This window comes from Cebus imitator, unplaced genomic scaffold (genome assembly GCF_001604975.1).
Source record: "Cebus imitator isolate Cc_AM_T3 unplaced genomic scaffold, Cebus_imitator-1.0 Scaffold384, whole genome shotgun sequence".
Taxonomy (NCBI): Eukaryota; Metazoa; Chordata; class Mammalia; order Primates; family Cebidae; genus Cebus; species Cebus imitator.
The window spans coordinates 453,868-480,854 of record NW_016107699.1 but is presented as its reverse complement, the minus strand read 5'-3'; the positions used below and the strand labels follow the sequence as shown (position 1 = coordinate 480,854).

The window sequence follows — 26,987 nt, the reverse complement described above, 5'->3', positions numbered from 1 at the left end:
TCATCCCCTAGGCCTCTGGGGCCGCAGCTCACGGGGTTTTTTAACCACAAGCATTGCAGGACAATTCCCTGGTATGCTCACCACCAAAGGCACGGACCAGCCGTGTTTGTGTTGTGCTTTTGAGCGCCTCTCTCTTTGTGTGGGATTTGAAAAAAGCCGTGATCCTGGAGACAAAAGCCAGGCCCTCACCTGGGCCAGGGAAGGGGCTCCTATTGCAGGGAACAGGGGGGCAGTTTCTGGCAGCAGCCGGCCTCGGTGAGAAACAGGAGAGCCACCCAAACCGGGAACTCCTTCCCAGGCAAGAGCACGCACAGCACACACACGTCAGACACCCGTGCGCGCACACACCAGGCATATGTGTACACGTGTGCTCACGGAGCCACCTACAAGCGCGCACACGTACACTGGGTGCACACATGCACACGTGTGGCACTTTGACACGTCCACACAGATGTGCACATGCATGTACACGCACACACAGCCGCCTCTGAGTTCAGAAGGCAGGTTGGGGCCCTCTTTGCAGCCCAGGCAGTAGCTCTCCTCCCTGGGAGGCTGTGAGCAAATCTCCCTGCCCTGCAATCCCGGGCGGTGCCGGCCGGACCCCGGCCGAGACCAGATTCCTCCCAAAATGGCTTTTTCAGGCCCACCGCATATCCCTGGTTCAGCAGAATGCCTAATCCCTCCGAGGCCGCGCTGGGGTTTCCTTCGCCGTTCCGAGATAACAGCTTTCTGGCACTGCAAAGCTGGGCGTAGCAAAGGAAACGAGAAGGCAGGGGCTCCCTGGGAACACACTGCGTTGATCACCGCTTCCCCCAGCGTTTAAACATCGTGCTCTCAGAATCGCCACGTGGGTCCCGCACCCCGCCGACCCCTCCTGGGTTCCCCAAGGCTGTGGTTTGGGCTCCCCGGCTCAGCACTCCTTGGCCCGGGCAGCAGCTCCGGAGTTGCACGTAACACGAGTGCCCCCTGGCGTCTCCCGGCGCCCCTACCGCCTGGCCCCAGGGGCTGCAAACACTTTTGTTTCTTGGCCTCCCCCGGCGCCCCCAGCCGTCCTGCCTGCACCCCTGCACAGCCCCTCTCTGCTAGAATCAAGAACCCAACAGTCATCCTCACTCTTCCAGGCCCAAAGCCTCGGAAACCTGCTGTCAGGCCCTTCCCCGGGAAGTCCCCCAACTTCGGCCTGTGCTCTGAGCTCCATGGCCCTGGAAGGGGTCCCGGCCTGTCCCACCAGCACCTACTTACCTTCTTCCCATGGCGCCCCGCCCACCTGCGCACCCCCTCCTCCAAGCACATGGTCACTGTCCCTGCAGATGCTCCCCACCCAGAGCCCCACGTCTCCGTCTCAGCTCTGCCTTTGACGGGTCTGCACATCCGCCTCTCAAGACCAGGACCCCCGGCTGCCTCACTCTCTGCTGTGTCCCCAGTGTGCCCTCACCGTGGCCATGACTGAGTGACAGCTGGACTCTCAAATTCCCTTGAAGGGTTTGTCTCCACGAGGCCAGTGCTTCCAGAGCCCACTGGGAAGCGTGGTGAGGTGAGTGGCAGGGCAGGCGTCTCCCACACCCACATTGTGCAGGGGCTGCTGAGGCCGGGAGCACACATCAAGCTGGCGTGTCCCCGTGAGGCAGCTCTGGCCAACAGACTTGATGGAGGGAAGAACACACACAGCCAGGAAGTGCCATGCGAAGTCTGTGGGGTGAGCGCGGCCATGGGGTCCCACCCTGGGGGAGCGTGGAATGGCCTGAGGCCCCCCAGAGACCCCCCCCAACCCAGAACAGGGCAGGTCGATGGGGATGGTGTGAAGGTGGTGGCCGCCAAGCAGAGGCCTGAAACCTGACAAGAGGCTGAGTGCTGACGCTCCCGAGGACAGCCAGGCCCAGGGCAGAGCATGCGCAAAGGCCCTGGGGCAGCCAGGAATGTCCCAGGCTTGGCCTGGAGCGAGGGAGCCCAGGCTGGGGGAGGTGGGGGGTAGTGTTGTGGGTGACAGGCCTGAATGTGGGCACCTTGGGGAATGTATCCCAAACACCACAGGAGCTTCTGGAACGATCAGGTTTTTGTCTTAGAAAGTCCTCTCCAGCCGCTGTATGCAGGGACCACCTGGTGACACGTGAGGGGTGCCAGGGAGGCAGCCGGACTGAGAGAAGGGAGCTGCAAGCCACTGAAAGGCCTGGCCCCTGCTGACCAGAGATCCATGGCCACAGTTCAGCAAAGAGCCACCAGGTGGCGCACAGACCCCAGGGATGGGTGGACAGTGGGCAGGGCTGCCGGGATGAGGCCCCCTTGCCCTTGGGAGCAAGGCCCAGCCCTGTGCCTTGAAATCCAGGGTCTGCCCTCCTGCCTGGGCAGGGCTGCATCCTGGGGGGCAACACTACCTGCTCTGCTCTATGACCCTGTCCCCCGCCTGGTTTAGATGCCACACAGGGACCTTGGGGCGCTGCTGGTGATTCTAGGGCTGAGTCGGGCACGTGCAGCCCAGGGCATGTTTGAAGGTCTCTGCAGGTTGGGCCTGGGTGCAGGCCTCTCTGGGTTTCACCCTCCCAGCCGCGCGGGAGATGACCACCCAGGAAGTGGGGACCTGAACTCAGGAGCTTTGGTGCTACAGGCCCTGGCTGGGCAGGGGCACCAGGGTGGGCTCACGTCAGCACCGGGGTGCCATTTAAAACCAAGCAAGTCCCAGGTCGCTCAGGGGGTAAGGGGCTAAGCACCCAGATCCAAGCCTGTAGTGCACGAGGGACAGGACAGGCAGAGTCTCATGTCTCATGCATGGCACAGGCATGAACGCATGTATATACACACATGTATGCACACACAGCAACACATATCTATACATGACTACACACAACACAGCCACACATAAACATATAATACGTACTCACAGGTGCACAGTATAATGGGCCTATATTTGGCCACATTCACACATGTGTACGCACATGCTCAGATACACACGTGCACACATGGATGCACATTGAAACAGAGCCAAACATGCATTAAAGCCCCCACATGCGCACATGTATGCACACTTACCTACATACTCAGATACAGACGCACACTGCAACACACAGCCGCACCCACAGGTAAACACGTGCATGCCCACACAGCCACACGTCCACATGTGCATATGTCTGCAAAGGTGCATGGTGCCTCACACAGAGACCCTCCAGGGCAATGGTTGGCAGCCCGGCTCTCACAGCCTGGGAACCACTGGCATCCTGGGCCCCAGGCCCTCCAGGGAAAAGTACCAGGTCAGGGACCCCCCATAAACCCAGCCCCCATGGCAGAACCAGCAAAGGACATGCCATGGCCACTCCTGCAGGTGAGCTAAACTTGTCAGCTGGCCGGGGCAGGACACTGACCTCCAGCGACTCGGTGGGATGCTCACCTGAGAGCCAGGTCTATGGTGGGTGAAGAGGACAGATGCCATGCGGACACCATAAAAGGTGAGGCCCAGGCTGCCAAGGCCACTGGACGTTGCCCTGAGGGTGAAAGATGGCCTCGCTGCAACAAAGATGGCACCGCAAGACGATACACTGACCCCACGTCACGGGGGCAGTGCGAAAGTCTGAATGAAGTATGAGGGGACAATGTGATGGGACATGAAACTCACATGTCAGGACCAAGGGGGTTTGTTCCAGGACGGCAAGGCGGGCCGCTCACCAGCAGGAGCAGGAAAGACCCCTGACCAGAATCCACATGGTCACTGTAAAGCCACACCAGACATCAGCCCTGAAGGACCCCTCCTAAGCACGGGAGACGCATCTCCCCTGTCCAGGGGCTGGCTGGCCGCAGACACCACCCCCAGCTCTGGACAGAGCCAAGCAGCAATCTGCCCTCCTGGCAGACATCCCTTATCTGGAAACCCAAAAGAATACAAAGGACAGAGGGGAAAGCTTCTGTGACCACAGCCATGAGAAGTGGGGCCACAGCCTGTGGCAGAAATCAATGGCTTTCACAGACGCCAGAGTGCCTGGAAGACAGACAGACCAGAGACTCGCCATGTGATTGCAACAATAACAACTTACTATCACCAACATTATTATTATCAGGAAGAGACTCAACAAAAACTGACGGACACCTCCATAATGAAACCATAAAACACTACCCATGCACAGGCACGCCCCGCTCTTGGGGTCCAAGGAGATGTCGGTCCCCCAGATTCATCCATCCACCCCCATCACGTTTCCTCCCAGGGCTGGACGAGGTGATGGCAAAGTTCACTGGGAAAAGCAAGGCTGCAAGCGCCACCAGGAAACCCCTGAAAAAGCCAACCCTGCAGAGGCGCAAAACGACACCGTGAGACCGACTTTAGTACGGGAGAGCCAAGCTGGGAGGGCCCTGGTGAGGGGAAAGTCCAGTGGGACAGAATTGAAAACCCCAAAGCAGACCCTTCCTACTGCCCCTGGACCTCTGGGTTACAGAGAAGACGGGCCCTCCAGCCAGGCAGGACCGATGGACTGTGGAAGGCATGGCACGGGAAGAACTGGGAAGCCAGGGAAGGACAACCGGCCTGGGCCTCACACCCCATACCAGGAAGCTCCCAGCCACAGTGGAGCGCACACAGTTAACCTGGTCAGGGAAGGTGAATTTCTCCGCACTCAGCTACGGCCCGAGCTCCAGAAGCAACGAAGGAAAGGTAAAGTTGACTCCCTAGAAATAAGGCAGATGCCACCGCTGAAGCCATCACAAGAGGACTCGGGAGCCCCGTGGGGCAGGCTCCCCTGGCCAGGAAGACATAGCACTGAAAAGCAGCACGAAGCCAGCCCAGATCCGCCTGTATGCGCTGGGAGCTGAGTCCGTGACTCTCTTCCTTTGCAGACACTGGGAATATTCCACGACAAGACCGGAAAACAGCAAAGCTGGACCAAGGAGAGCTGCTGGACCGGGTCCTGCCGGAGCCCGTGCGCTGCCCACGGCCCACACTCAGGCGGCTTCCATGGGGACCCCGTGGGCTCCAGACATAGCTGGTCCCCTGCACCCCGCCTTCCGGGTAGCCTCACAGCCAGATCAACTTTGAGGTTTCCCCCCAGGCCGTGAGCCAGCCTCGTCCTGCTCCCAGTGCCCGGCCAGCAGAAACGGCACAGCGTGGAGCAACCCCACCTACAGCCAGTCGCTCCAGGCCTCCTTGCCACAGCTGGGCCTGCTCAAGTTGAGGGGTATCTGGGGACCTGTCCCCAGCCCTGTCTTGGAGAGGAGAGGAGTCCTGACCGCCGTGTGGTGGGCCGAGGCCGTGGAACTGACAGCCGTGCGGTGCACCCCACCCTCAGAGAAAGGAGCTGACAACGGCCCAGGTCCAGGGCATGGGGGTTGGAAATTCCCTGGATCCTCAAGCTACCCTGGGCACCTCCAGGGTCACTGGTTTCATGCTTCTTTTCGGTGCTGTCTTCCTGGCCAGGGGAGCCTGTCCCGCCGGGCCCCTGGGTCCTCTCACAATGGCTTCAGCAGTGGTGTTCACTACCTTTCCTTCACTGCTTCTGGGCACGCAGGCATGACGCGGCTAGTGGTGGCAGCCCTCACCCGCAGGGAGGAAGACACAGGGCACTCAGAACCCAGCAAAGGCCTGAGGAAGGACCGTGTGCCGAGGCAGGCACTGCCCCCAGCTCGGGAACATTCCTGCCCCCAGTCCAGGACACTCCCGCCAGTGACACTACACAGAGTGCCTCTCAGGCTGACGGAAGGGACCACCCAGGTGCCTGGGGTGGGGGCTGCTTCTGGGACACCTTCAGGGCCCGTGTGCCAGCCATAACCCAGGAGCAGGAGTCACCAGACCCCAGGGACACTGTGGATGAAGGCTCGGGCAGGCCTCTGCTACCCACACCTCCAACTCCACCCTGTATCCTCCTTCCTTTCAGCCAAGCTTGGAAGCCCCTCTCTAGGAAGCCCTTTCAGATCGCCAGCTCCAGGCTCCTCTCAGTCCTTGCCCCCTCGCCTGTGGCAAACACATCCCAAGTCACTTGGCAAGTGTGGGTGCTGGGGAGGTGTCCCCACTGTGTATCAGGGCAGGGCCAACATGTGAGCAAGGGGCCGGGAGCGGCTCTGCCCCACCTGATGGGATCAGTGCCAGGCAGATGCCAGCCACCAGGCAGCATGACATCCAGCCGTGCCCTCGGATACTACATACCATCCAGAAGAGGGTGCCCGTAGCCAGGGCGGCATACTGCTCGATGGTGGACAGCACGCTGAAGATGAGGCAGACCAGGACAATGAGGAAGCTGCAAGACAGGGACATGGCTGTCAGTTCCACGCCTCGGCCCACCCCACGGCGGTCAGTTCCACGCCTCGGCCCACCCCACGGCGGTCAGTTCCACAGCCTCGGCCCACCCCACGGCGGTCAGCTCCACGCCTCAGCCCACCCTACTGATGCACCTGGGGAGCAGCGGAGGGGCCCCGGCCTCAGCCCCGTCCCGGGGTAGGAACAGACAGTGCTGCGAAAATGCAGTTGTCCTTTAGCTGAGCACACACTCAAGGTAGGTCCGCACAAGGGATGCTGGCCCATCGTGGGAAGGCACGAGGCACCAACACATGCTGCCACATGGACAGGCCCTGGAAACATGGTGCCAAGGCCAGACACAGACAGGTGACTGCCTGCTGACCACCTGCCATGTGGCTACACCCAGGACAGCCAGAGCCACAGAAACAGAAAGCAGTCTGGTGGCTGCCCCAGGGCGGGATAAACACTCTAGATGCAGATGGCGGTGATGGCCACACAACGCTGAGTGTCCTGGAGCCACGAGGGGCCCACTTTCTGTAAGTGAAACATGGCGTGGAATTGCATCTCGGCACAGCTGATTTTACAGCTCACTTCCAGAGCATAGTCAGAGGCCTCCTGCCCAGGAGTGGAAGGCCCAGGGCGGGGGTGCTGGTGGTCACAGCACAGAAGCCAGCCCACCGGGGAGGGTCCTGACATCTGCACCAGGTGTCTGGTTGGCAGAGGGGCCTTGAGGCTGCAGGCTGTGGGCCGCTCTCATGTGGTTTTACTTCCTCCTCCCCAGGGCCAGAGAACCCATGAAAGGGAAGGTACAGAGCCCCACCCTGGGGCCAACACTCTGTGGGCGCGCGGAGAACAGACGGGCCGCCTGCTTTGATCCCCGGAACCGTAAAGATAAGGAGCTGCTGCCTCTGCAAACGCACCCTCCAGGGCCTGCCCCGCCTTCCTCCCGCCTCAGGGGAGACTCCAAGGACCCCCATGGGTCCCCAGCGACAGGACAGCCAGGAAGCGGCCACATGGCTCCAAGGTCCCCGGGAGACCCACACAGACCCTGGGGGTGCCAGCATAGGTTGCCCAGGCTCCTCCCCTCCCTGAGGTCCTGCCATCCCGAGTTCTTCTAACCCACCCTGAGGTCCTGCCATCCCGAGTTCTTCTAACCCACCCTGAGGTCCTGCCATCCCGAGTTCTTCTAACCCACCCAGGGCAGCCAGGGGGCCTCCTGCATTGCCTTCCTCCCAACCCCCCGCACTCGGCTGCACCCAGAACCCATCCTCTCCCACCTGTCCAGATGCACACAGTCCGGCCCACCCTCTCCAGGTCCCCAGAGCCCACAGTAAGCAGGCTACCCTCCTGCACGGCCTGACCTAGCTCATCCTCCCATGCACAGAGGATTCTAAGGGAGCTGGGGCTCTGGGGCCAGCTCCACAAGCTCCCGTGGGCAGGGCAATCCTTTCCAGACCTCTGGCAGCCCTACCCAAAGGCACTTGAGGACTCACTCAGCCAACGACCCGGCTCAGGCCCCCTTCCTGGGTTCCTCCCTCCCCAGAGCCACAGTCCCGCTGCAGCCACCACTTCCTCAGCGACACCCCATCCTGCCCACACTGGCCAGCTCTACCCGCAGAGCCAACCCCAGCCAGCCCCTGTCTGCACCCTGCCCATCTATCCTCATCTCCCCCTGACCGTGGTGCCCACCTCCGCCCTTGGCGCCCCTAGCCCACATACCCTGCCAGTCAGTGAACCCTCAATGTCACCCCCCAGCATGGTATCACAATGGCTCCAGACCACCCCAGCTCCTCCCGGCCCTTGTTGCCAGTCCTGACCGTGCCTGGCCCAGCCCACCTCAGGCCCACTGTACCTGCTGCTGCCCAGCCTAGAAGACCAGCTTGAGGGTCCTGCAGGCGGCCCTGTCTCATGGGCACAGCCCAGCTCCGACGTCCAACCCTGGCCCCCACAGCACCCCACAGCACCCCACTGTGACCTTTATACTCAAGTATCGCCGCTGGGACCAGAGACTGTTGTCCACCCCCCAGACCATGAGCACCCCAAGAGTGGGGCTGTGGGCTGCAGTCCACGCCCAGGACAGGGCCTGGCACACAGGAGATGATCAGTCCCATGTGAGCTCCTCCATTTAATCTCTAAGCCCCAAAGCTGCCACTGCATCCCTGCCACCATGACCCTTCCTTTGCTTCCTGAGGTTACTCCCCCACTGGGACATTCGACCCAAACACAAGTCTGATCAGCCCTGTGGTTCCCAGGAGCACCTGGAAGCTGGCATGCAGCCCTGCCCTTCCTTGGGCCTCGGTCTCCCGACCCTGCCTGCCCGGAGCTCTGGCTGCATCAACTGCCTGGCATTTGCATGTGAAGTGCTTCCGGCCAGGGACCCTCTCTGCACCCCGCCCTCCACACTGCCTTGGCTCTGAGGATGCTGCCTGCCCAGCTTGGGCAGGATGTCCAGGCCCTGCCAGACTCCCCCGGGTGCTCCCACACTGACACCATGCCCTCATCTGTCTCTGGGGCCATAATCTACACAGTGCTGGCCCGGGGTGGGTGCAGAGTACTTTGTTCGACAGACATGGCTGGAGCCTCCAGGACGACCGTGCGGGGGCCCTCCATAGGGTGAGTCTGTGGATCTCACGGGGACACAAGCAAAGGGCAGCCGGGAGGGGGACTGTCCCTCTGCACTGGGCACCATTCCGGGCACTGCGAATGGGCTCAGCCCGGCCCACCTTGCCCCGAGCATGCTGCCTACTGCTGGAGCAGGGCTCCCTCCAGGCTCTCAGAAGAGCCTTTGCGCCAACCCACATGCCCTGGCCCCGAACCCTGCACCCCCAAGGCTGGGCTGGGTCTCTGCCGCTTGCTGGTAAAACGGCCGGCTCTCCCCACCTCACCAGGGCTCCCTCCGCCAGGACTGCCACACCTAATCCTCCTGGTCGTCTGTTTGTTTTGATTTGCAGTGAGCGGGGAAGTAAGATTAGACACAGCCTGGCTCAGCCACAAGGAAGCAGAGCAAGGGCTCCCCTAGAAGGAGATGTCGCCTGCCTGCTCCCTGGGCCCATGGGGTGCAGAGGCCCAGGGCAGCATCTGCACATGGGGAGGCAGTGCCCACTGGTTGCCCCTCCATGGCCATGTGACCCAGGCACCTCCCCTGCCTCAGTTTCCTCACCAACACAAAGAAGCAACCCACAGAGCTTCTTCCCAGGCTGTGGAGGGACGTGTCAGCAGCAGGGAGTCAGGAGTGAGCATCGACTTCACCCTGAGGCCCTGGATAAGCCTGGAAGCTCCCAGTGCTATCTCCTGTAAAGATGTGGCAAAACCCACCACCCACCAGCGGCTGTGGGAGGATCCACTAAGTTGCTCTCTGTCCAGCAACAGAAAGTGCTCCCGGGGGCTGCAGGCCACTGCCTGGTACCTACAACCCCGCTCACGGACCGCCAGCCCAGCCAGTGCTATGCAGACGGTAACACAGATCCCCATGAGACTCTGCCAGAGTGTGACATCACCACCACTCTGCCATCAAACACATGCTACAGGTAGGGAAGCAGAGGCTCCAAGGGCTTCTGAGGTCACAACTGTGGTAAACTGAGGAGGAGACACAGGACTGCAGCTGGGTTCCCTGACCAGCATGGCCGGTGTCCTGGAGGCTGGGCCCTGGGACCCTTTGGCCCTTGGCGTGAGACACCTTGCTGGGCTCCGGTCTCAGTGCATGTGAGCAGGGATGCTGCTGCAGCGAGGGCGGCACAGCAGCGTCCCCGTCACCCAGCGTGGCCTCCGTCCTCCTGTCTCCTCTGCAGCTCAGATCCTCCTGCTTCTCTAGAAGAACCCTCGAGATCACAGTTAGGACCTGCCCAGGTATGAGCCATCCCTCAGTCACCCTGCAAAGCCCCTTTGGCCAAACAACCTAACTTGTTCACAGGACAAGGACACAGACACCTCAGGGTCACCCTTCAGCCACACGACAGCCACATCTGCCAGCCACGCCCCTGCCTCACAGCCGCTTTTCTAGAAGACCACAGGCAACACTGCCTTCTGCATCTCCCGTCACGGCCTTTCCCTTCCTATGCTGTGTGGGTGACAGCCGGCCACGGGCTGCAAATACCAAGCGCCTGGGCTTTGTGGCAGATTCCAGCTGCAGGAGCTCTCCTGCCCATGTGCTGTGCTCCCGGACACATGGGCTCAGGTGTGTGGAGTCACTGCAGCGGGAAGATTCCTGACTGGGCCTTTCGGGGAAGACAGAGGCTGGTCAGGGAAGGCCGCACGTGCCCTGGGCCAGCCCCGCAGAATGCACCCACGCGGACGTCCACCCCAGCCCTCTGGGCAGAGGTGCCTGGGGAAAGCACCCTGTGGTGGAATCACAGCTGAGGCAGAAGACAGCGCTCCAGGCCCAGAGAACGGTCCCCTGCAGGCCGGGCAGATGGTGGAGGCGGGTGCCCCTGGGCCAGGCTGGCTGTCAGCCTTGCCATATCCTGATGGCTAAATGATTCTTCCGATATTTCCATACGAAGTGCTAGCCTCAGAAGGAATTATATGATAAAGCTTACTTTTATCTACTCCAGATAAAAAGTTTTACCTTATTTATCACTTTATGTATTCTTGTCTTGGGCAGAGCTGGGAGCCTCACAGGTGGTGGGCTAGATGTCTGACATACAGACAGGGCTGTCCCTGCCCTGGAGTGACTCAGGGCCTGGGGTGCCTGTGCCCTCTCCCACCTCTGCAGGGCCACCCGCCACTCCCTCTGCCTCAGCTCCAAGCCCAGGCAGTCATAGCCCCCGACTCCACAGAGCCGGGAAACTGAGGCCCTGGGAAAGGAGAATCCTATGTGTGTTCTGAACTCAGAGTGGGAGGCAGGGCAGGCTGGGGAAGGGGTGGAGGAGAGAAGACCATGCGGTCCCCTGAATACCATCCCAGCTGAGCACCCAGGAAGGTGTGGTCATGGGGGGTTTGCCACATGAGTGGGGAGCCCGCCACACCCCAGGAGACAGCCCCTACTTGTCCTCCTTTATGGCAGACTGGCCGCAGGGGCAGCAACAACACTTCAGCATCTCAGCGCTGGGTGCCCGGGAACACGGAGAAGGCAGGAGCCCTGCCAGGGCCATAGCCTGAGACGCAGCAGGAGGGCTTTTCGGGGTGCAGGCAGCAGGCCTGCCTGGGCTCCATGGCTCAGACGGCCTGGGGCCACAGCGTGCTGAAGCTGGGACTCTGCAGCCTGCTGTCACACACACGGGGACACCTGAGCAGTGCCTCTAAGTGGGCCGGGTCAATCCCGGTGACCCGCCAAGTGAATCTCGTCCAGGCGGGGGACGTGCCAGGACTCAGGCCTTGCATGCCCACTCAGGGACAGGCCCCCCCCACAGTGTGTGACAGCCTCTTTAGCCCATGGGGGCTGTTTTATAACCCTGAGGCGTTTCCCAATAAAGCTGAGAAAGCGGAGAGAGCCGCCTACTTCACGTGCAGACGAGCGAGCAGCTTGAGGGGCGCCCTTAGAACTCCAGCTCAAGGCCACTGCACCCCACAGCTCACCCAGGGCCGAAGCTGAAACCCCGGGGTGCGTGACCACTGGAGCGCTCCACAGAACTTTGCTCTCTCAGCTCCATATGCTTAATTTCTTGAGTCTATAAACATAAAAATTATGTTAATACTTGAAGAGTTTTGTCAGTCTGAAAAGCATCACGCGAGGAAGGACATGAGCACGGAGGAGCTTTGGGGACAGAGCACCAGACACAGAAGCATGAACGCTGCAGGGCTCCACTCGGGAGGCACCCACAGCGGCCAAATCCAGGGTCGCAGGGAGGAGGACAGCGGGGCCAGGGGAGGGGGGATCTGTGGACACAGGGAGCCAGCTGGCTAGGCTGGGGAGAGGCAGGTCCCTGGTCACGCAGGACGGCGGGGCCGGGGAGAGAGAGGGTGCAGAGTCTGAGTTTGGGAAGAGAAGTTTTGGTGTGGATGGTGCTGATGGCTGCACAGCCACGTCAGTGTATCTAATGCCACTGAACTGTGACCTTACAAAGAGCAAAGATGGTAAGTTTTGTGTTATGTGTATTTTATCACAATAAAAAACATTTTTTTTAAAGGAAACAACAAATAACATTCATAGAGCAAGCATCAGAGTGTTGAAAATGTTCTTGCCGGGCACGGTGGCTCATGCCTGTAATCCCAGCACTTTGGGAGGCTGAGGCGGGTAGATAAACCTGAGGTCGGGAGTTCGAGACCAGCCCGATCAACATGGAGAAACCTCGTCTCTACTAAAAATACAAAAATTAGCTGGGTGTGGTGGTGGCACACACCTGTAATCCCAGCTACTGGGGAGGCTGAGGCAGGAGAATCGCTTCAACCTGGGAGGCAGAGGTTGTGGTGAGCTGTGATTGCACCATTACACTCCAGCCTGGGCAACAAGAGTTGAAAGAAGAAAGAAAGAAAGAAGGAAAGAAGGAAAGAAAGAGAAAGAAAGGAAGGAGAGAGAGAGAGAGAAAGAAAGAAAGGAAAGAAAGAAGGAAGGAAGGAAGGAAGAAAGGAAGAAAGAAGGAAGGGAAGGAAGAAAGAAAGAAAAAGAAAAAAAGAAAGAAGGGAAGGAAGAAAGAAAGAAAAAGAAAAAAGAAAAAGGAAGGAAGGAGGGAGGGAGGGAGGGAAGGAAGGAAGGAAGGAAGGAAGGAAGGAAGGAAGGAAGGAAGGAAGGAAGGAAGGAAGGAAGGAAGGAAGGAAGGAGGGAGAAAAAGAAAGAAAATGTTCCAGGTGGCTGGTGAATGAGGTCAGCAATGTCCAAAGACCCCTACTGGGGATGGGACCTTGCCAGGCTGATAGGCCGACAATGGGTTTGTGAAGTCAACCTGAAGCCCAAGGCCAGCTAGGGCCTTGAATGTGCAACTTCAAGGGAATAAACATCGATGCTTAAACCCAAACCACATCTCGGGGCTTTTCTTAAAGAAGAAAAAACAAAAGTCATCCTGGGAGATTCCCAGTGCCTCTGAAACCCACGGGCCCCAGCAAGAAAAGCCTGGGGGCTGGAGAGGGCAGGCCTCCCCTGCTCTCTCGCTGCCCACCAGCTGGTCTCCCTCCATCCCTGACCTGGCCGCTGAGCTCAGAGCCCTGGGATGTGGATGCCCAGGAGCAGAGGTCTCAGGGCCTGCCAGGGCTATAATCCAGGGCTGAATCCACACCTCAGAAAGAGCTACCAGCTGGCCAAGCCCCACACCACTGGCTGTCATCGGGAAGCCTCAGCAGGGTTTGGGGGTCACCAAGGCTCCTACCTGTTCACCTGCTTCCTGGTGCTGCATGGGTCAGGGGTCAGGCATCTCCCGACCCCTCCCAGAGGGGCGAGTCCAGCCCACACTGAGGGCCCCATGCTGGGCTGGACACCGGGCACGGGATCCTCGTCCAGGCCCCACATGGAAAGTGCCACATCGTGGAAGCCCCAGTGAGGAGCTGGAAGCCCTGGTGAGGCACATCTGGTCCCAGGCTGCCCCCGGAACCCTCCAGATTGGGGAGCAGGAGGCACTGCCAACCAATGGGGACACTGAGGCTGAGACACAGCATGAGACATGCCCAGACGGGCCGACTCCAGGGCCCCTGGCCCCACCACTCGCTGCCATGGTTCTGGGGCAGGAATGCGACATCAGGCCCTGTGCTGTCCTGGGTGGCGGTCGGGGCGACAGGGCCTGTTCCAGCCTCTGGAGGCTCCTGTGTCCTGGGTGTGTGGCAACATTACCCTTCTGAGCGGCACGTGGCCAGATCCTCCTTCGTGGAATCTGTCCTTTTAGGAGGCCACGTGTCACTAGACTTGGGCCCCTGGGTGATGCAATCATGTCTCTCCAGACCCTCCACCTCAGCAGCAAAGGGGCTTTCTCTACATCAGGTCACATTTGCAGCTTCCAGGGATGGAAACCAACATCTTGGGGACCACCACCTGGCCTGCTAGGGCGTACGATGAGCATTTAACACGTTACTTATGATAATTATTAGCAGATTTTGAATTCTTAAACAGCAGAATTAGGTATCGTCAAAAACATTTATTGGGTTTTTTGGTTTTCTGAGACACGGTCTCACTCTGTCGCCCAGGCTGGAGAACGGTGGCATGACACCGGCTCACTGTAGCCTCAATTTCCTGGCCTCAGGCAATCCTCTAGCCTCGGTCTCCCGAAGTGCTGGGATTACAGGTGTGAGCCACCATGCCCGGCCTAGCGTCTTCATTTTTAAAACATAATTCAAAATGTACTGTTTCCTTCTCCTCCTCTTACCTCCAGATCCTTAAAGGAAATGCATCTGCAAAGACTCTTTTAAAAAAAGGGTCACGTCCATTTGTACTGGGGTCAATACAGGGACGTCTCTCACCATTCAGCTCGAAGGGCACCACCCAAACCCTGTCACGCTGGAGAGAAGGGAGCTGGGTGACGGCTCCCAGCACAGGTGAGACCCGGCTGGCCCATCTGCAGCAGGCAGCTGCCATGACAGGAGCAGGTCCATGTGGCTCCCTAGCACCCGGCCCCTCAGGGACTGCCACTTCTCACCGGAATGGCAACAGCTGCCCCCCAACCACTGCCCCTCAGGCCACCCCACAGCACCCTGCCGTTGTCCACACTGGCTGGTTGGCTGGCGGGGGCTTACAACAGGGCATAACCCACAGAGGGCCTGCGGATGTGATCCACCCCCGCCGACAGACCCACAACCTGGGACTCCCCGTCCACTCCAGGCGCACGGACGCCTCCCCGCCAGGCCAGGCCTCCTGGGCCCAGGGCTCCCGTGGCCACCCCGAGCCTCACGCTGTCTTTCAACAATTCAACTGAGGCTTGTCCCACAGCAGCCCGAGTCTCATTTCTTTAAAACGTTCCTGAAGGCAACGTGATCCACAGCCCAAAGGCCGTGACAATGGGTGGCTCGATGTGGCCGGGGGTCAGATTTCTGACCCCATTGTCTCCCAAAGCCCTAAGTGTGCTGCCCCTGTTAGACACAGACGTCAGCCCACCTGTCAAGGACCCATCAGGAGATTAAACCTGTGTCCTGCGGCAGGACCAAGGCTGTCCTCAGCCTCTTGGGGTTTCAGCTGACACTTTTTACAAAACAGATCTGGACTGGGAACCCCAAGCAACAGGCCCCTCCCTGCCAGCTTTTGGCGGGGCCCCCACGGAGCTCTTGTGCCTGCAGCACCTCCCCAGAGGCTGGTCCCTCTGTCGGGGCCACCAGGCCTGTACCCCAGCTGCAGCCCACTCCCCTGCTCTCCCCGCCTCTGTCTCTCCTGTGCTAGGCAGTGTCTACCGGCAGCCATGGCCATCGGGAAAGTGTGAATCCTATCAGGCCCTTCCCATGTTACAAGACCGCTACATGAAGCCTGGACCCCAAGCCCTCCTGGGGAGGCCCTTGCCTGGCTTCCCCGCCAGCCTCTCAGGAGGCTTCCGGCTCTGGCTTGCACAGTTCATGGACTGCTGGGCAGCCACTGCCACCACTACCTCCCCGACCAGAGCAGGGGCTCCCCAGACAGGGGCCCCCAAGGCCCAGTGCCAGGCCTGGGATGCACGTTTGTGAGGTGTTTGCTGAATGACTGATGGTGTGAATGAAAGTTTAGGGTAAACCCGGAAGCTCAGTGAATGAAGTCTCAGTGCTGCCTCCTCCATGCAGGCCTCCAAGGTGAATCTAGAAGTGAGATGAAGCTCCTTAGGCTCTGTTCTTTTCCTTCCTGTCCTGCCCCACCCCACAGGCACAGCCTGGCCCTGTGTGGTCTTTGAAGCCGCGTTCTGGAACCCCCACCCCCAGGCTCATGCCAACAGCGCAGGCTGACAGGTCACTGAGAGCCTCCTGGGGTGGGCTCTGACGTGAGCTGGGGGTGCAGGCATGGCCACCCCAGCAGGCAGGTGTGAGCGGGAAGGACATGCAGACACATGCTCCCAGGGCCATGGTCCCACCGGCCAAACCGGTCCCTCTTCCCTGAAGGAGCAGAGTCTCAGGGGCTGCCCCTAGAAGACCAACTCAGGACAGACCCAGGAGGCAGGGGGACCCTGCCATCCCGCCTGGCTGTCACACCACATGCCTGGATGCCCTGGGATGAGGTCCTGCTTCTCCTTCCATCCTGTCTGAGTGCTGCCAGACAGAGGTGAGACACCACAGGTGAGGCGCGGTCAGACTCAGCCCGCATGGGGCGGGGAACATGCCCCAAAGCCAACCTGTCCTGGGGCCTCTCAGCCCTGAGCCCCCTTTGGTGCAGACGGAATGCCAGGCCTCCCACCAGAGCCCTCCAGGGTGCCCCAGGAGCTTCCCAGCTGGAGATTCACCAGGTGCGTGTCACCCCATCCCCAAGCACCGGGAACCTGGATGCCTCAGCACCAAGAGGTGACACATGGAGAGGCAGTGGGATGGGCGTTTCCTTTTCAACAGCCTTGCAGGGTGGGGACTGCGGGGTCCAGCTAAGCACGGGACTCCTAGACACTCAGGCCATGCAGTGGGGATGAGGGCTGGCCCCGCCTGGCACCTGCTGAGGGCTCATTCCCATCTCACCCTGACGCCCAGGGCCCTCACCTCAGTGCAGAGCCTGGAGCCAGGGTCCTGATCCCTCTTTTCTGGGGGCAGCTGGGGAGCAAACACAGCTGTGCTCAAGGGCCCCGCCCCACCATCCTAAATGTCACATCAAAACCCTTCGGAGGCACTAGAGGGACAGGTACTGGGGTCCCTCAGGCTGCAGAGAAACTTCCTGGTGACACCAGGCAAACTCTGGGGGTCAGGGTAAGGCAGGGAGAGATCAGGAGGGGTCAGAACAACGTTCCTTCCCATGAGGAGAGCCCTGTGTGGGCCTGGCACACCTCTGGGTCAGAAAGGAAACCTCCTAGGCGTGGTGGCGGGTAGCCTCTGTGGCAATATTGGGCCAGGCACGGCTGTGTCCTAATAAAACTTTATCGACAAAATCAGGTGGTGGCTGTAGCATGAGGACTCTGGCACAGAGGACTGCTGAGAACCCAGGGCTCTGGCAGGATGGCGTGGGTGTCTGCACATGACCGTGGGTTTCGTGGGGCCCGCTACACAGTCAGGAGTACCCAGCAGCAGCATGTAAACATCAGGCTGAGGGCAACCGAATCAGGACCGTGCGGCTCCCCGTCCACCTCAGGGGCTTTCCGGAGGCCAGTCTTGAGCCCAGAGTTTGAGAATTCAAACACCAGGAACGTTCGCCCCCAGAGCTGGGAGCCACATCTTTACAAACAGGCTCTACAGTGGCCCCCCCAAGAATCCCAGTGGGTCAGTGTCCCAGGCATGAGGAGAGCCTGGGACTGAGCCATGTAAAGCCCCTTCCTCCTGTCGACTCTAAACCTCACAAGGAGCCTGAGAAGTTGACCCATCCCTCGTTCACAGGCGAGGAGGAAGCTCAGAGAGGTAAGGGACCTGCCTTGAGTCACACAGCACTGAACAGTTGGCAAGAACTGGACTCCGGGTCTGCCCGACAGCAGCACAGGCCCCCACCGCACCTCAAAGTCCCCTGGGAAACTACAACCCAGAAGTAAACCTGGAGTGGTTGGCATCTGGGCATCCGGGCAGCCTGGCCTTCCAGAGGGAGATTCCAGCAGGAGCCCTGGCCTGGGGGTGGGTGGATAGGTCCAGGGGCTCAGTGAGGAGAGCTGTGGGGTGCCTGGCCCCTGGGGTCGGGGCTGTCACTGCAGCCATGACACACACAGGGGTGGCCAGGGCCTCAGGACAGGATGGGGTGGCCAGGCTCTGGGGTACAAGCAGGTAAAGCATGAGCTTCTCCGGGGCCCAGAGGGTGGTGCAGGTGGCCGGGCAGAAGTACAAGCCCGCCAGGGCCGAGGGCTGCTGGGGACAGGGCTCTGCACTCCCGGGGCGGCCACACAAAGCCTGGTTCCCTGGGCTGTGATAAGACACCCCAGAGGGTATATTTAGAAGGCGCCGGGAGGACAAACTGAAGTGACCCCGTGGACATGGCCCTATCTGCCCTAGGACACTCGTCTCTGTGAGAAGCCTGCACAGGGTGGGGAGGGGCTGGGCAGGCCACACGTAGCTGTGCACCCCCTAGCCCCGGCACGGCCTGGTCCCAGCATCCTGCCCCCTCCACCCCCACTGATGGCAGCGGTGTTGTCCTGGAGCAGAGGGTGGTGGTCTCACTGGGCAGCAGGGACCTCGGGGATGGGTGGGAGGGGTGGAGGAGTGAGCAGGGGCCCGGCCTCCCTCACATAGGCCGGGCTTTAGAGCCTCCAAGAGGTGAATGAAATCATGTGCTCCGCAGCAACGTGGACGGAGCTGGAGGCCCTGATCCTCAGCGAACTGACACAGACAGAAAACCAAACGCGCGCGTTCTCACTCATGAGTGGAAGCCAGACAGATGGCACGCTTGGACGGAAAGATGGAGAAGGGCCACTCTGGGACTCCAAAGGGGAGGGGGGAGGGTTAAAAATTACCTATCGGGTATAATGTCCAACATCTGGCTGATGGGCGCACGAGATGCCCAAACCCCACCATCGAGCACGTGATAGCCACGTAACACAAGCACGTATACTCCTTGAATCTAAAATAACATACAAAATAAAAAAGACCATGGAAGCCGGCAGAGCTCCCAGAGCACCTCCGCTCGGGAAGGGGGCAAGGTGAGGAAGGACAGCAAAGGCCTCAGGGGCCCTGGAGCTGCAGGCAGCCAGGTCAACGCAACCCACCAGTGGCTCAGGGCGTGGGTCCCCGAGGTTCATCCTGACTCAGGAAAGTCGCTCCTCACATCTAGCCCAAGTCTTTCTTGCTGTAGCTTGGTCTCCTGTATAGGGAAAGCTCCTACTCACTACAGAGAACACAGCGTGTCCCTGGAAACACAGCTGCTGTGTGGCCTCCCTGAGCCTCAGTTTCCCCACTGGGACATGGGAATGCATCAAGGGCACCTGGCAACCTGAGCCACGTTCGTTCTCAAATTGGCTGCAGCCACACCTCAATATTCCAGAGACGGGGCAGCCCTGGGCTCCAGGACCACAGGCACCTGGCAAGATGCCACCAGGCTCTATGACCAGGCTAAGAGCGAGCTGGGAGGTGCTGGTGTCCTGCATGGCACCGTGCCCTGGCCAGCTCCCTCGCTTCTTCTCACTGCCTTGGTGGCTGACAGCGAGGTAAGGGGTGATGATGGCGGGTGAGGGGGTCATCTCCCTGTCCATGGGGGGTGCCAAGCCCGGAACTGAGGGCAGCTTGGGCTGGGGAAGCTGACCAGGGCAACAGGAGTGACCTGCACACCCTCCAACGGAGACGAGAATCCCCCATTGTCACCATGGGGCCCAGGAGCCCCCTGCCTTTCTGAGCAGCTGGGTGAGCCAGCATGGGACAGACCCCGTGCACAACTTGCAGGTTGGGGGACATCACAGGCCTTGAAATAGGCAGGTGGGGCTTTTGCCAGGCAGGTGAATCCTCTTTCTGCACCTAGCCCTCCCCCCTCTCCCAGCACCATTGGAAGGGGAAATCAGGGAAGGCTTCTCAGAGGTGGAGGCCCGGTTCAGGCAGAGAGAATGGCAGGCTGTGCAGAGCCCAGAGGAGAGGGGAGAACCCAACCTGCAGGGACGGAGGGAACTCAGGAGAGAGGCAGAGAATCAGTGGCAGGCGTGGCTGGGACGCCCCAGGTGATGGAGGCTCCCAACAGCAGGCGGGTGGCTGTCTCTCCCAGTAGGTCCCAGCGTGGTGGGCTAGTGTCTGTGGAGTCCTGAACAGGGCAGGGATGCCCTGGGCCTAGCAGGGACCTCAGGCTGGCAGGCGCCTGGGCCTGGGGAAGAGGGCCCAAAACCCTCAAGGCTCCGTGGCTCTGAGGGACTGCCCAGCACTCCGAGGGAAGGCAGGTGGCTCCCGTCCCAGACACTCCCCTTGATCTGCAGGGCAAACAGCTGCCTACCCTCGTGTCCCATGGGGCCCTTGAGGTCATGGAACCTTTCCAGCCGAGTCCTGAACTGACACTCAGAGATAGTGTCTACATGACCATAGCAGGGGATGGCCAGGAAGAGCAACTAGGGCCCAGGTGAGCGGCGCCCCCTGGAGTTGTGCAATGACACAGCCAGGAGAGTACAAAGGTCCTGGTGGGGTCCCTGCACACACGTCACACAGGGTCAGGATTCCCCAGATGAGACCTGGTGGCTCAGAGCGCAGCACAGCATCACAGCTCTCTCCCAGGGACCGCTCTTCCCAGGGAGGGGCCAGGACACAAGCAGCCTCCTTCCTGAGCCACCTGCTCTCCGTCCTCCCAAGGTCCCCACTCAGGGCCACCACTGGTCATGGAGAACAACAAACCTTATTTGTTTGTTTGAGGCAGGTTCTGGCTCTGTCACCCAGACTGGAGTGCAGTGGTGCAATCTGAGCTCATTGCAACCTCCACCCCTAAGGCTCAAGTGATCCTCCCACCTCAGCCTCCAGAGTGGCTGGGACGACAGATGTGAGCGGCCACACCCAGCTAATTTTTGTATTTTCAGTAGAGACGGGGTTTCACCATGTTGCCCAGGCTGGTCCCAAACTCCTGGGCTCAACTAATCCACTTGCCTTGGCCTCCCAAAATGCTGAGATTACAGGCATGAGGGCCCACTGCTCCAGGGCCCACTGCCTCCCCGAGAGCCAGAGCTCCTAAAGCCCCATCATCTGCTCCCCAAGACCCTGGGCCAGGAAAACCTTCTGCTGACACAGCACAGATCCCGTGGAGAGGACAGCCCACCTTGGGGAGCAGGACGTGCCAGCCCCCACAGCTGGGGGTGCTTCCTCAATGGAGTTGTTCACCTGAACTCCAGGCGGGCAGGCAGCTGCCCCCAGCCTCCACTAGTGGTGGCCCTGAGGTACCCCCCGTGAGAGCAGGCTGGCCCAGAGAGTGCAGCCCCAGGCACCCAGGGACCCAGCCCAGCTCAGCCTCAGGCCTGACATCCCCGCTCAGAGAGCAAGAGGTGGGCAGAGAACCTCGGGGCAGGGCTGCACATGCCCAGAAACCACTTTGGGACACTTCAGCTCACACCCCGCTGGCCCCATGTGGTCACAGCCACCTGCCTTGAGGGAAGGCTGGGAGGGGTTTGTTATTCCAGGTGGCCGTATGTCCCGCTGGAAATCCGGGTGTGTGGGGGCAAGGAAGAGCAGGAATGGGGATTCAGCCGGGGAGGTGGGGATACTGGGGTGGGAGGGAGGCAGTTCCCCTGGTTGCCCGTCTCAGGAGCACTTTTCTGCAGAGCCCAGTGGTCCCAGGCATCGGCGGGAGATGCAGAGGCAGAGGCAGAGGCAGGCTGCGGCTCTCTCCCGCCCTGGCTCCAGCACCTGTTGGCCCCAAGTCCAGGGATGGCGGAGCACGTGCAGTTCTCATTGTCACCGGACGGGCGGGCCGAGAGGTCAGCAAGCTTAAAGCCCAGGTTTTGTGCAAATCTCGTTCGACTGAGGGTGCGTGGCCCACAGAAGGCTGTGGCACGTGGCAGGCGCCTAACCCGGGGATGAGACACAAATCTTGCACACCGGGCCACCCCTGACGTCTCTGCCCGCCAGGAAGGAGCCATGTTTCCTTTCCCCAGCTGGCCTGAGACAACGCTCATGCTTCCTCTGCCCTGCTTCCTTACGCCCTGTCCATGCCAGCTCTGACCTGCAGCCCCCACCAGGGAAAACCGCAGGTTTTCACTGCACACGGGGCGGCAGGCCAGGCCGGGCCCCCATGCGGCCAAGCAGCACCCCCTGGGCTCCTGCATGGAGGTTTCTGGCTCACAGCGGACCTTCTGGGCCACGATTCCACGTGGGGCCACCCAGAACCAGGCCTGTCATTCACCAAATCCAGGAGCCACTCACAGGCTTGGAAGGAGGAGGTGGCTGATTTTGCCATGGGCCTGGCCTGGGACGTGGCTTTATTCAACCACAGATGCATTTAGCAGTTTTATTTCTGTCTCAGTATCCTCAGTGCTGCCCAACAGGAGCCCAGCTCTGGCAGGAGGGGCAGGTTGGCACCTCTACGCAGTGGCCGGGAGCATGGAGACCCCTCATCGTCACCTGCCACAAACTCCCAGTCATGGAGGGTGGACTCCCAGGCCACAGACTGACCAGGACTCAGTGAAGCCATGTTGCCACCCACGCAGAGACTGACGCTGAAAGGCGCCTGGGCCTGGCAAGGCAGTTCTGGTTCCATGGGGGTACCAGAGAGGGAGGGGGCATTCAGAAACAGGAATTAGGTGGTGCCCATTGCCTCCCCAGGAAGCCCTCCTGTCTGTCAACCCCTGTCTGTCACTTCTGGCCCTGCTGCCAGGCCCAGTAGGGGCTGCCCCTTCTCCACCCCACGTTTCCTTCCCTTCAGTGACAGCCACACCCAAGCCGCATCCCACAAGAGCCACATCCCACTCCTGGCTTTTGTCCCTGCTGCCCCCAACCCAGAAGCATGTAGTGCGTGTCTGAAACCACGCTGGACTCCAGGGAGCAGCGACAGACGACAGACATAGGGAGAGAGAAAAGACACCAGAAAACAAATGCACAAAACCACCACTGACGGGGAAAAGAGCAAGGGTGACGTCTCGGACAGCCGCCGGGCAAGAGGGCTGCCCTGGGAGGCGGTGTGGGATCTGAGTTGGGTGGAGAGTTGGGGGCAGACCCTGCAGGCAGAGAAGCTGCCTGTGCAGAAGCCCCTAGGTATGGCCGGGCCCGGGTGATGGGAGCAGAATGACGGGCAGGGAGTCATTCACACCTCGGTCAGAGGAAGGCCACGCCTGGGAGCGCCTCCCGGCCCAGGAGCGACATCTGAGCGAGCCAGCTACCCAGGACCCGCAGGCAGGCTGTGGCCTAGTATCTGCTGCTAATCAGAGAAGTGCCTGGCCTGGCCTCAGAGACTCAGCTGGAAGGAGCAGTGGGACAGCACCAGCGTCACTTTCATGGACGCTGCCCAAAAGCAGAAAACGCCCAACAAACTTATGTGTTTGTCTGTTTGTTTGTTTGAGGCAGGTTCTGGCTCTGTCACCCAGACTGGAGTGCAGTGGCATAATCTGAGCTCACTGCAACCTCAATCCCTAAGGCTCAAGCGATCCTCCCACCTCAGCCTCCAGAGCAGCTGGGACTGCAGCTGCGAGCCACCACATCCAGCTCATTTTTGTGTTTTCAGTAGAGACCGGGTTTCACCATGTTGCCCAGGCTGCTCTCAAACTCCTGGGTTCAAGCAATGTTCTTGCCTCAGCCTTCCAAAATGCTGAGATTACAGGCATGAGCCACCACGCCCAACAGACTTTTATTAATTTATTTAATCTTTTTGGAACAGGGTCTCGCTCTGTCACCCAGGTTGGAGTGCAGTGGCTTGATCACAGCTCGCTGCAGCCTTGAACTCCTGGGCACCTCAGCCTCCTGAGTAGTTGGGACCACAGGTATGAGCCAGCACGCCCAGCTAGTATTAATAATTTTTTTTATTTGGGGTCTTGCTGTGTTGCCCAGGCTGGTCTCAAACTCCTAGGTTCAAGCAGTCCTCTCACCTTGGCCTCCCAATGTGCTGGAATGACAGGTCTGAGGCACCATGACCGATCCCAATAAGCCTTTAAACACCAGGAAACCAAAGCCAGATGCCAAGCCACATCTAAAGAGAAAGGCGGCCTTGCCAGTGGGTCTGTTCCCGGTTGTCACCTGTCATCTCCGTGGGCATTTCCCAGGCCAGGCTGCTCACGTCACCACTGGCTGGCCCTGCCAGGGTTCCCGGCCTACACTCCACAGGCCACTTGGCTCCGTAGCCGCCTGGCCCCGCTCCCCACCCCCGGAAGCCCCTCTTCTTTCTCTATCCCAGGACTGTCTCCTGGCCCAGACCCAGGCAGCTCACAGCCGAGGAGGAACAAAGCAGAGGAAAGGGACGTGGCGTGACGTGCCGGGAGTGAAACGCCAGCGCCTCTGTGGCCATCTGGGACCACGGCCTGCCCCACTGCCCTCACACCCGACCTGGAGCTGCCTCTTCCTGCCTGCCTCCCAGAATAGCCGGGCACATCCTCTGAGCAGGCTGCCTTGGCTTCCCCACCCTTCTGCTAAGGACAGAGACTCCTTCCAGGACACCGAATGCCCCCCACACAGTCCACACCCAGCCTCCCAGTCACCGGCCACTCACTGGAGCAAAGAGCCGAGTCTGGCTTTTGACAGGAAGAGGGGGTTTGCCAGGCAAGCAGGTGCAGACATGCTGAACTTGAACCTGGTGGGGAGGCAATGGTGACGCTGAGGGAAGGGGACCTGGGATCCTACCAGCCCCTTCCCCAGAGTCCAGAACCGAAATTTTCAGTTTCGTGAAACAGCAAATAAAAGCCTTGAGATAACTGCTCTGTCTCCCAAGCTGTGCTGTGTGCTTTCGGTAGCAGAGTCCTTCCCCTAGGGACTCCCCAAAGCTCCCCAGTACGGGGCATGTGTTGCACTAATTTCAAGGCTTCTATTTCACCCTGAGCAATACCTCCTCTTCCAGGAAACCTTCCAGATTGCTCAGTCAAATCCTATGCAGACTCCACGCACACTTGCCCAGTGCTGTGCCACTTCCCCACAGCCCTCACCCAACTGGAGCTCTCCTTTCTTCGTTTGCCTCTACAACTGTAGGGTGCCCTCCAGTGCCCACGGGGTCCAAGGTGTGTGCATCAGGAACACGAGTGTGGAGGGAAAACGCATTCATCTGTGACTTTCCTTAGCCCTCCTGAAGCCTGTGTGAAAGCAGGGGAATTGATGCCTTTATTCCCAAATAGCTTAGTTCAACCGTCTTGCCCATCCCTCCATTTGGGGAGTTTCTACAGAGGAAGCTGGGTGGTCACTGCCATCTTCGAGGATTCCCTAGGGGTCTCTGAGCAACAACAGGAGCTCTGGGCTCCCCACACCCTCTGTGCTCTGAGAAGCTCACCTGCTGGCCTCCTGAGGCCCTGTGAGCCAGGCGAGACCCCCAGCCCACCTCCTGGGTGTATCATCACCCTCTCTGCATGACACAGGGACACTCGACTCAGGACCCACATTCCTCCCCGTGCAGAACAGCCAGGTCCTGGAAGCTGCGTCCTAACCTGAGGTGCAGTGTCCAGGGCACTGTCTGGCAGCGCTCCCCAAAGCCTGCCCTGCCAAGCCCAGGCTCCAGGACAACGCTGGACTCCTGGCCTGAAGTCTTTCCAAGTCACATCTACACCGGGTAATGGCAAGTCAGACAAGCCACAGGAACCCGAAGACCCTTGGTTGGTGAACCTCAAACATGCGTGCCTAGTGTTTGCAAACCTCACCTTCATCAGCAGCGTCCTGGGAACCCCCAGCGCCAGTGCCATGGGGCCAAGGCAGTGCTGACCCCTGCCGGGGCCCAGGCCAGCTCCGTGGGGCTGAGTGGGTGTTTGTGCATGAGAGGTGGCAGGGCAGGGTCCCAGCCTCCGAGTACAGGGCTGGGATCCACCAGGACCCAGACTCCCACATGCGTGTGTGGAATAAAACTCGCAACCCCACGTCACCAAGTCAAGGCCAGTTCTGAAACCTCTCAGGAGCTCAACACAGAGGGTCCCTCGTTCTTCCTCCACTGACCCCTGAGGAGGCTGCAGGACACCCATGCTCCCAGGCTTGCCTTCCTTGCCTTCAGCCTCCATGGCTGCCATCACGTGGCCCTCACCCTCTGCCCTTCCACGCACCCAGGCCTTGGGAGGTCCTGTCCAGTCCCCTGCTCCCAAGTCATATGCACACTGATGCGTCCCCCAGCCCGTGATCCCAGCCCATGCTCTCTCCCCAGAGCTCCCACCTGCAGGTCTTACTGCCTTCAATCTGCCTCACCTGGCGCCTCACAAACACCTCCAAAATAACATGTCCCAGCTGGACTCCTCCGCCCCAACCCTGACCCGTTTCAGAAAGAGAAAGTGCAACCTCCCAGGTGCGAGGCGTCCTAGCCTCTGCCTCTTCCTCCCCCTGCGCTCACCATCTCATCTACCTGCAAACCCTGTTTTCTACAGCAGTGGTCCTGACTTCTCACCCTTCTTTCAAATCCTCTAGAGCAAGCCACGTCACCGCACCCCACAGCCACCTCTCAGCCACAGCCTCCTGCCCGGCCCCTGTCCTGCCTGGTGACCCAACACTCCATGTTCCACTTAGAGGCCGGGCCGGAGGAGCCTCATGAAGCTCCGGCCAGTGGGGTGAACTTCTACCGAAGAGGCCCTAAGGCCTCTGAGAAAAGATGACCTTAGATCATGCACAAGAGCAGATTCAAGGCTCCAAACTTCTAGAAGAAAACACGGTGGATTCCCCTTAACCTCAGTGGAGGGAAAGGCTCTCAACTGTGACCCTTAATCCAGAGGCAGTGGAAAGAAGCATGGTAAATGTGATGACACGAACATGCGAAATTTCGCATAGCAAAAAGCACCGTGAGCAAAGTCAAAGACAAGAGACCAGCTGGGAAAACATTCCCATTAGCCCAGACAAATGTTCCCACAGTATAAATAACTTAATAACGGCGAGGCCAAGAACCAAAACCCAATCGAAGAAGTTGGAAATGAGAAGACAGACGATTTACAAATACACACACACATGACTTTTAGATGCACAAAAGGCACTCAAACTCAACCTAATTATAGAAATACAGATGAAAACAAAGCTACGGACCTGGCAAAAGTAAAGTCACGTGACAGCACACTGCAGGTGCAGCTGCAGGGAAAGCGGCATGCTAACGCATCGCCGGGGGATGCAAATGCACAGCCGATCCGGAGGGAAAGGAAATCTGGCCGCACCCTGCAAAACTACATGCTTCTCTTTCAGCCCAACACCCCCATGTCTAGGAATCTGCCCTCTCTGCTTTACTTTTGCCAGGTCCATAGCTTTGTTTTCATCCGTATTTCTACAATTGCATGGACAAATTAAATTTTACGAAAATGTAAAGTCTGTACAG

At 59.6% G+C, this 26,987-nt stretch overlaps 1 protein-coding gene across 1 annotated transcript in view; it reads right to left on the bottom strand.

Moving 5' to 3' along the window:
• KCNQ1 (potassium voltage-gated channel subfamily Q member 1) overlaps positions 1–26,987 on the bottom strand; it is a 392,318-nt gene that overhangs the window by 308,608 nt on the left and 56,723 nt on the right. Inside the window, exon 2 of the mRNA XM_017507721.2 lies at positions 6,116–6,206. Within this exon, the coding sequence (XP_017363210.1) occupies positions 6,116–6,206 (91 nt within the window). The remainder of the gene's footprint in view (positions 1–6,115; positions 6,207–26,987) is intronic.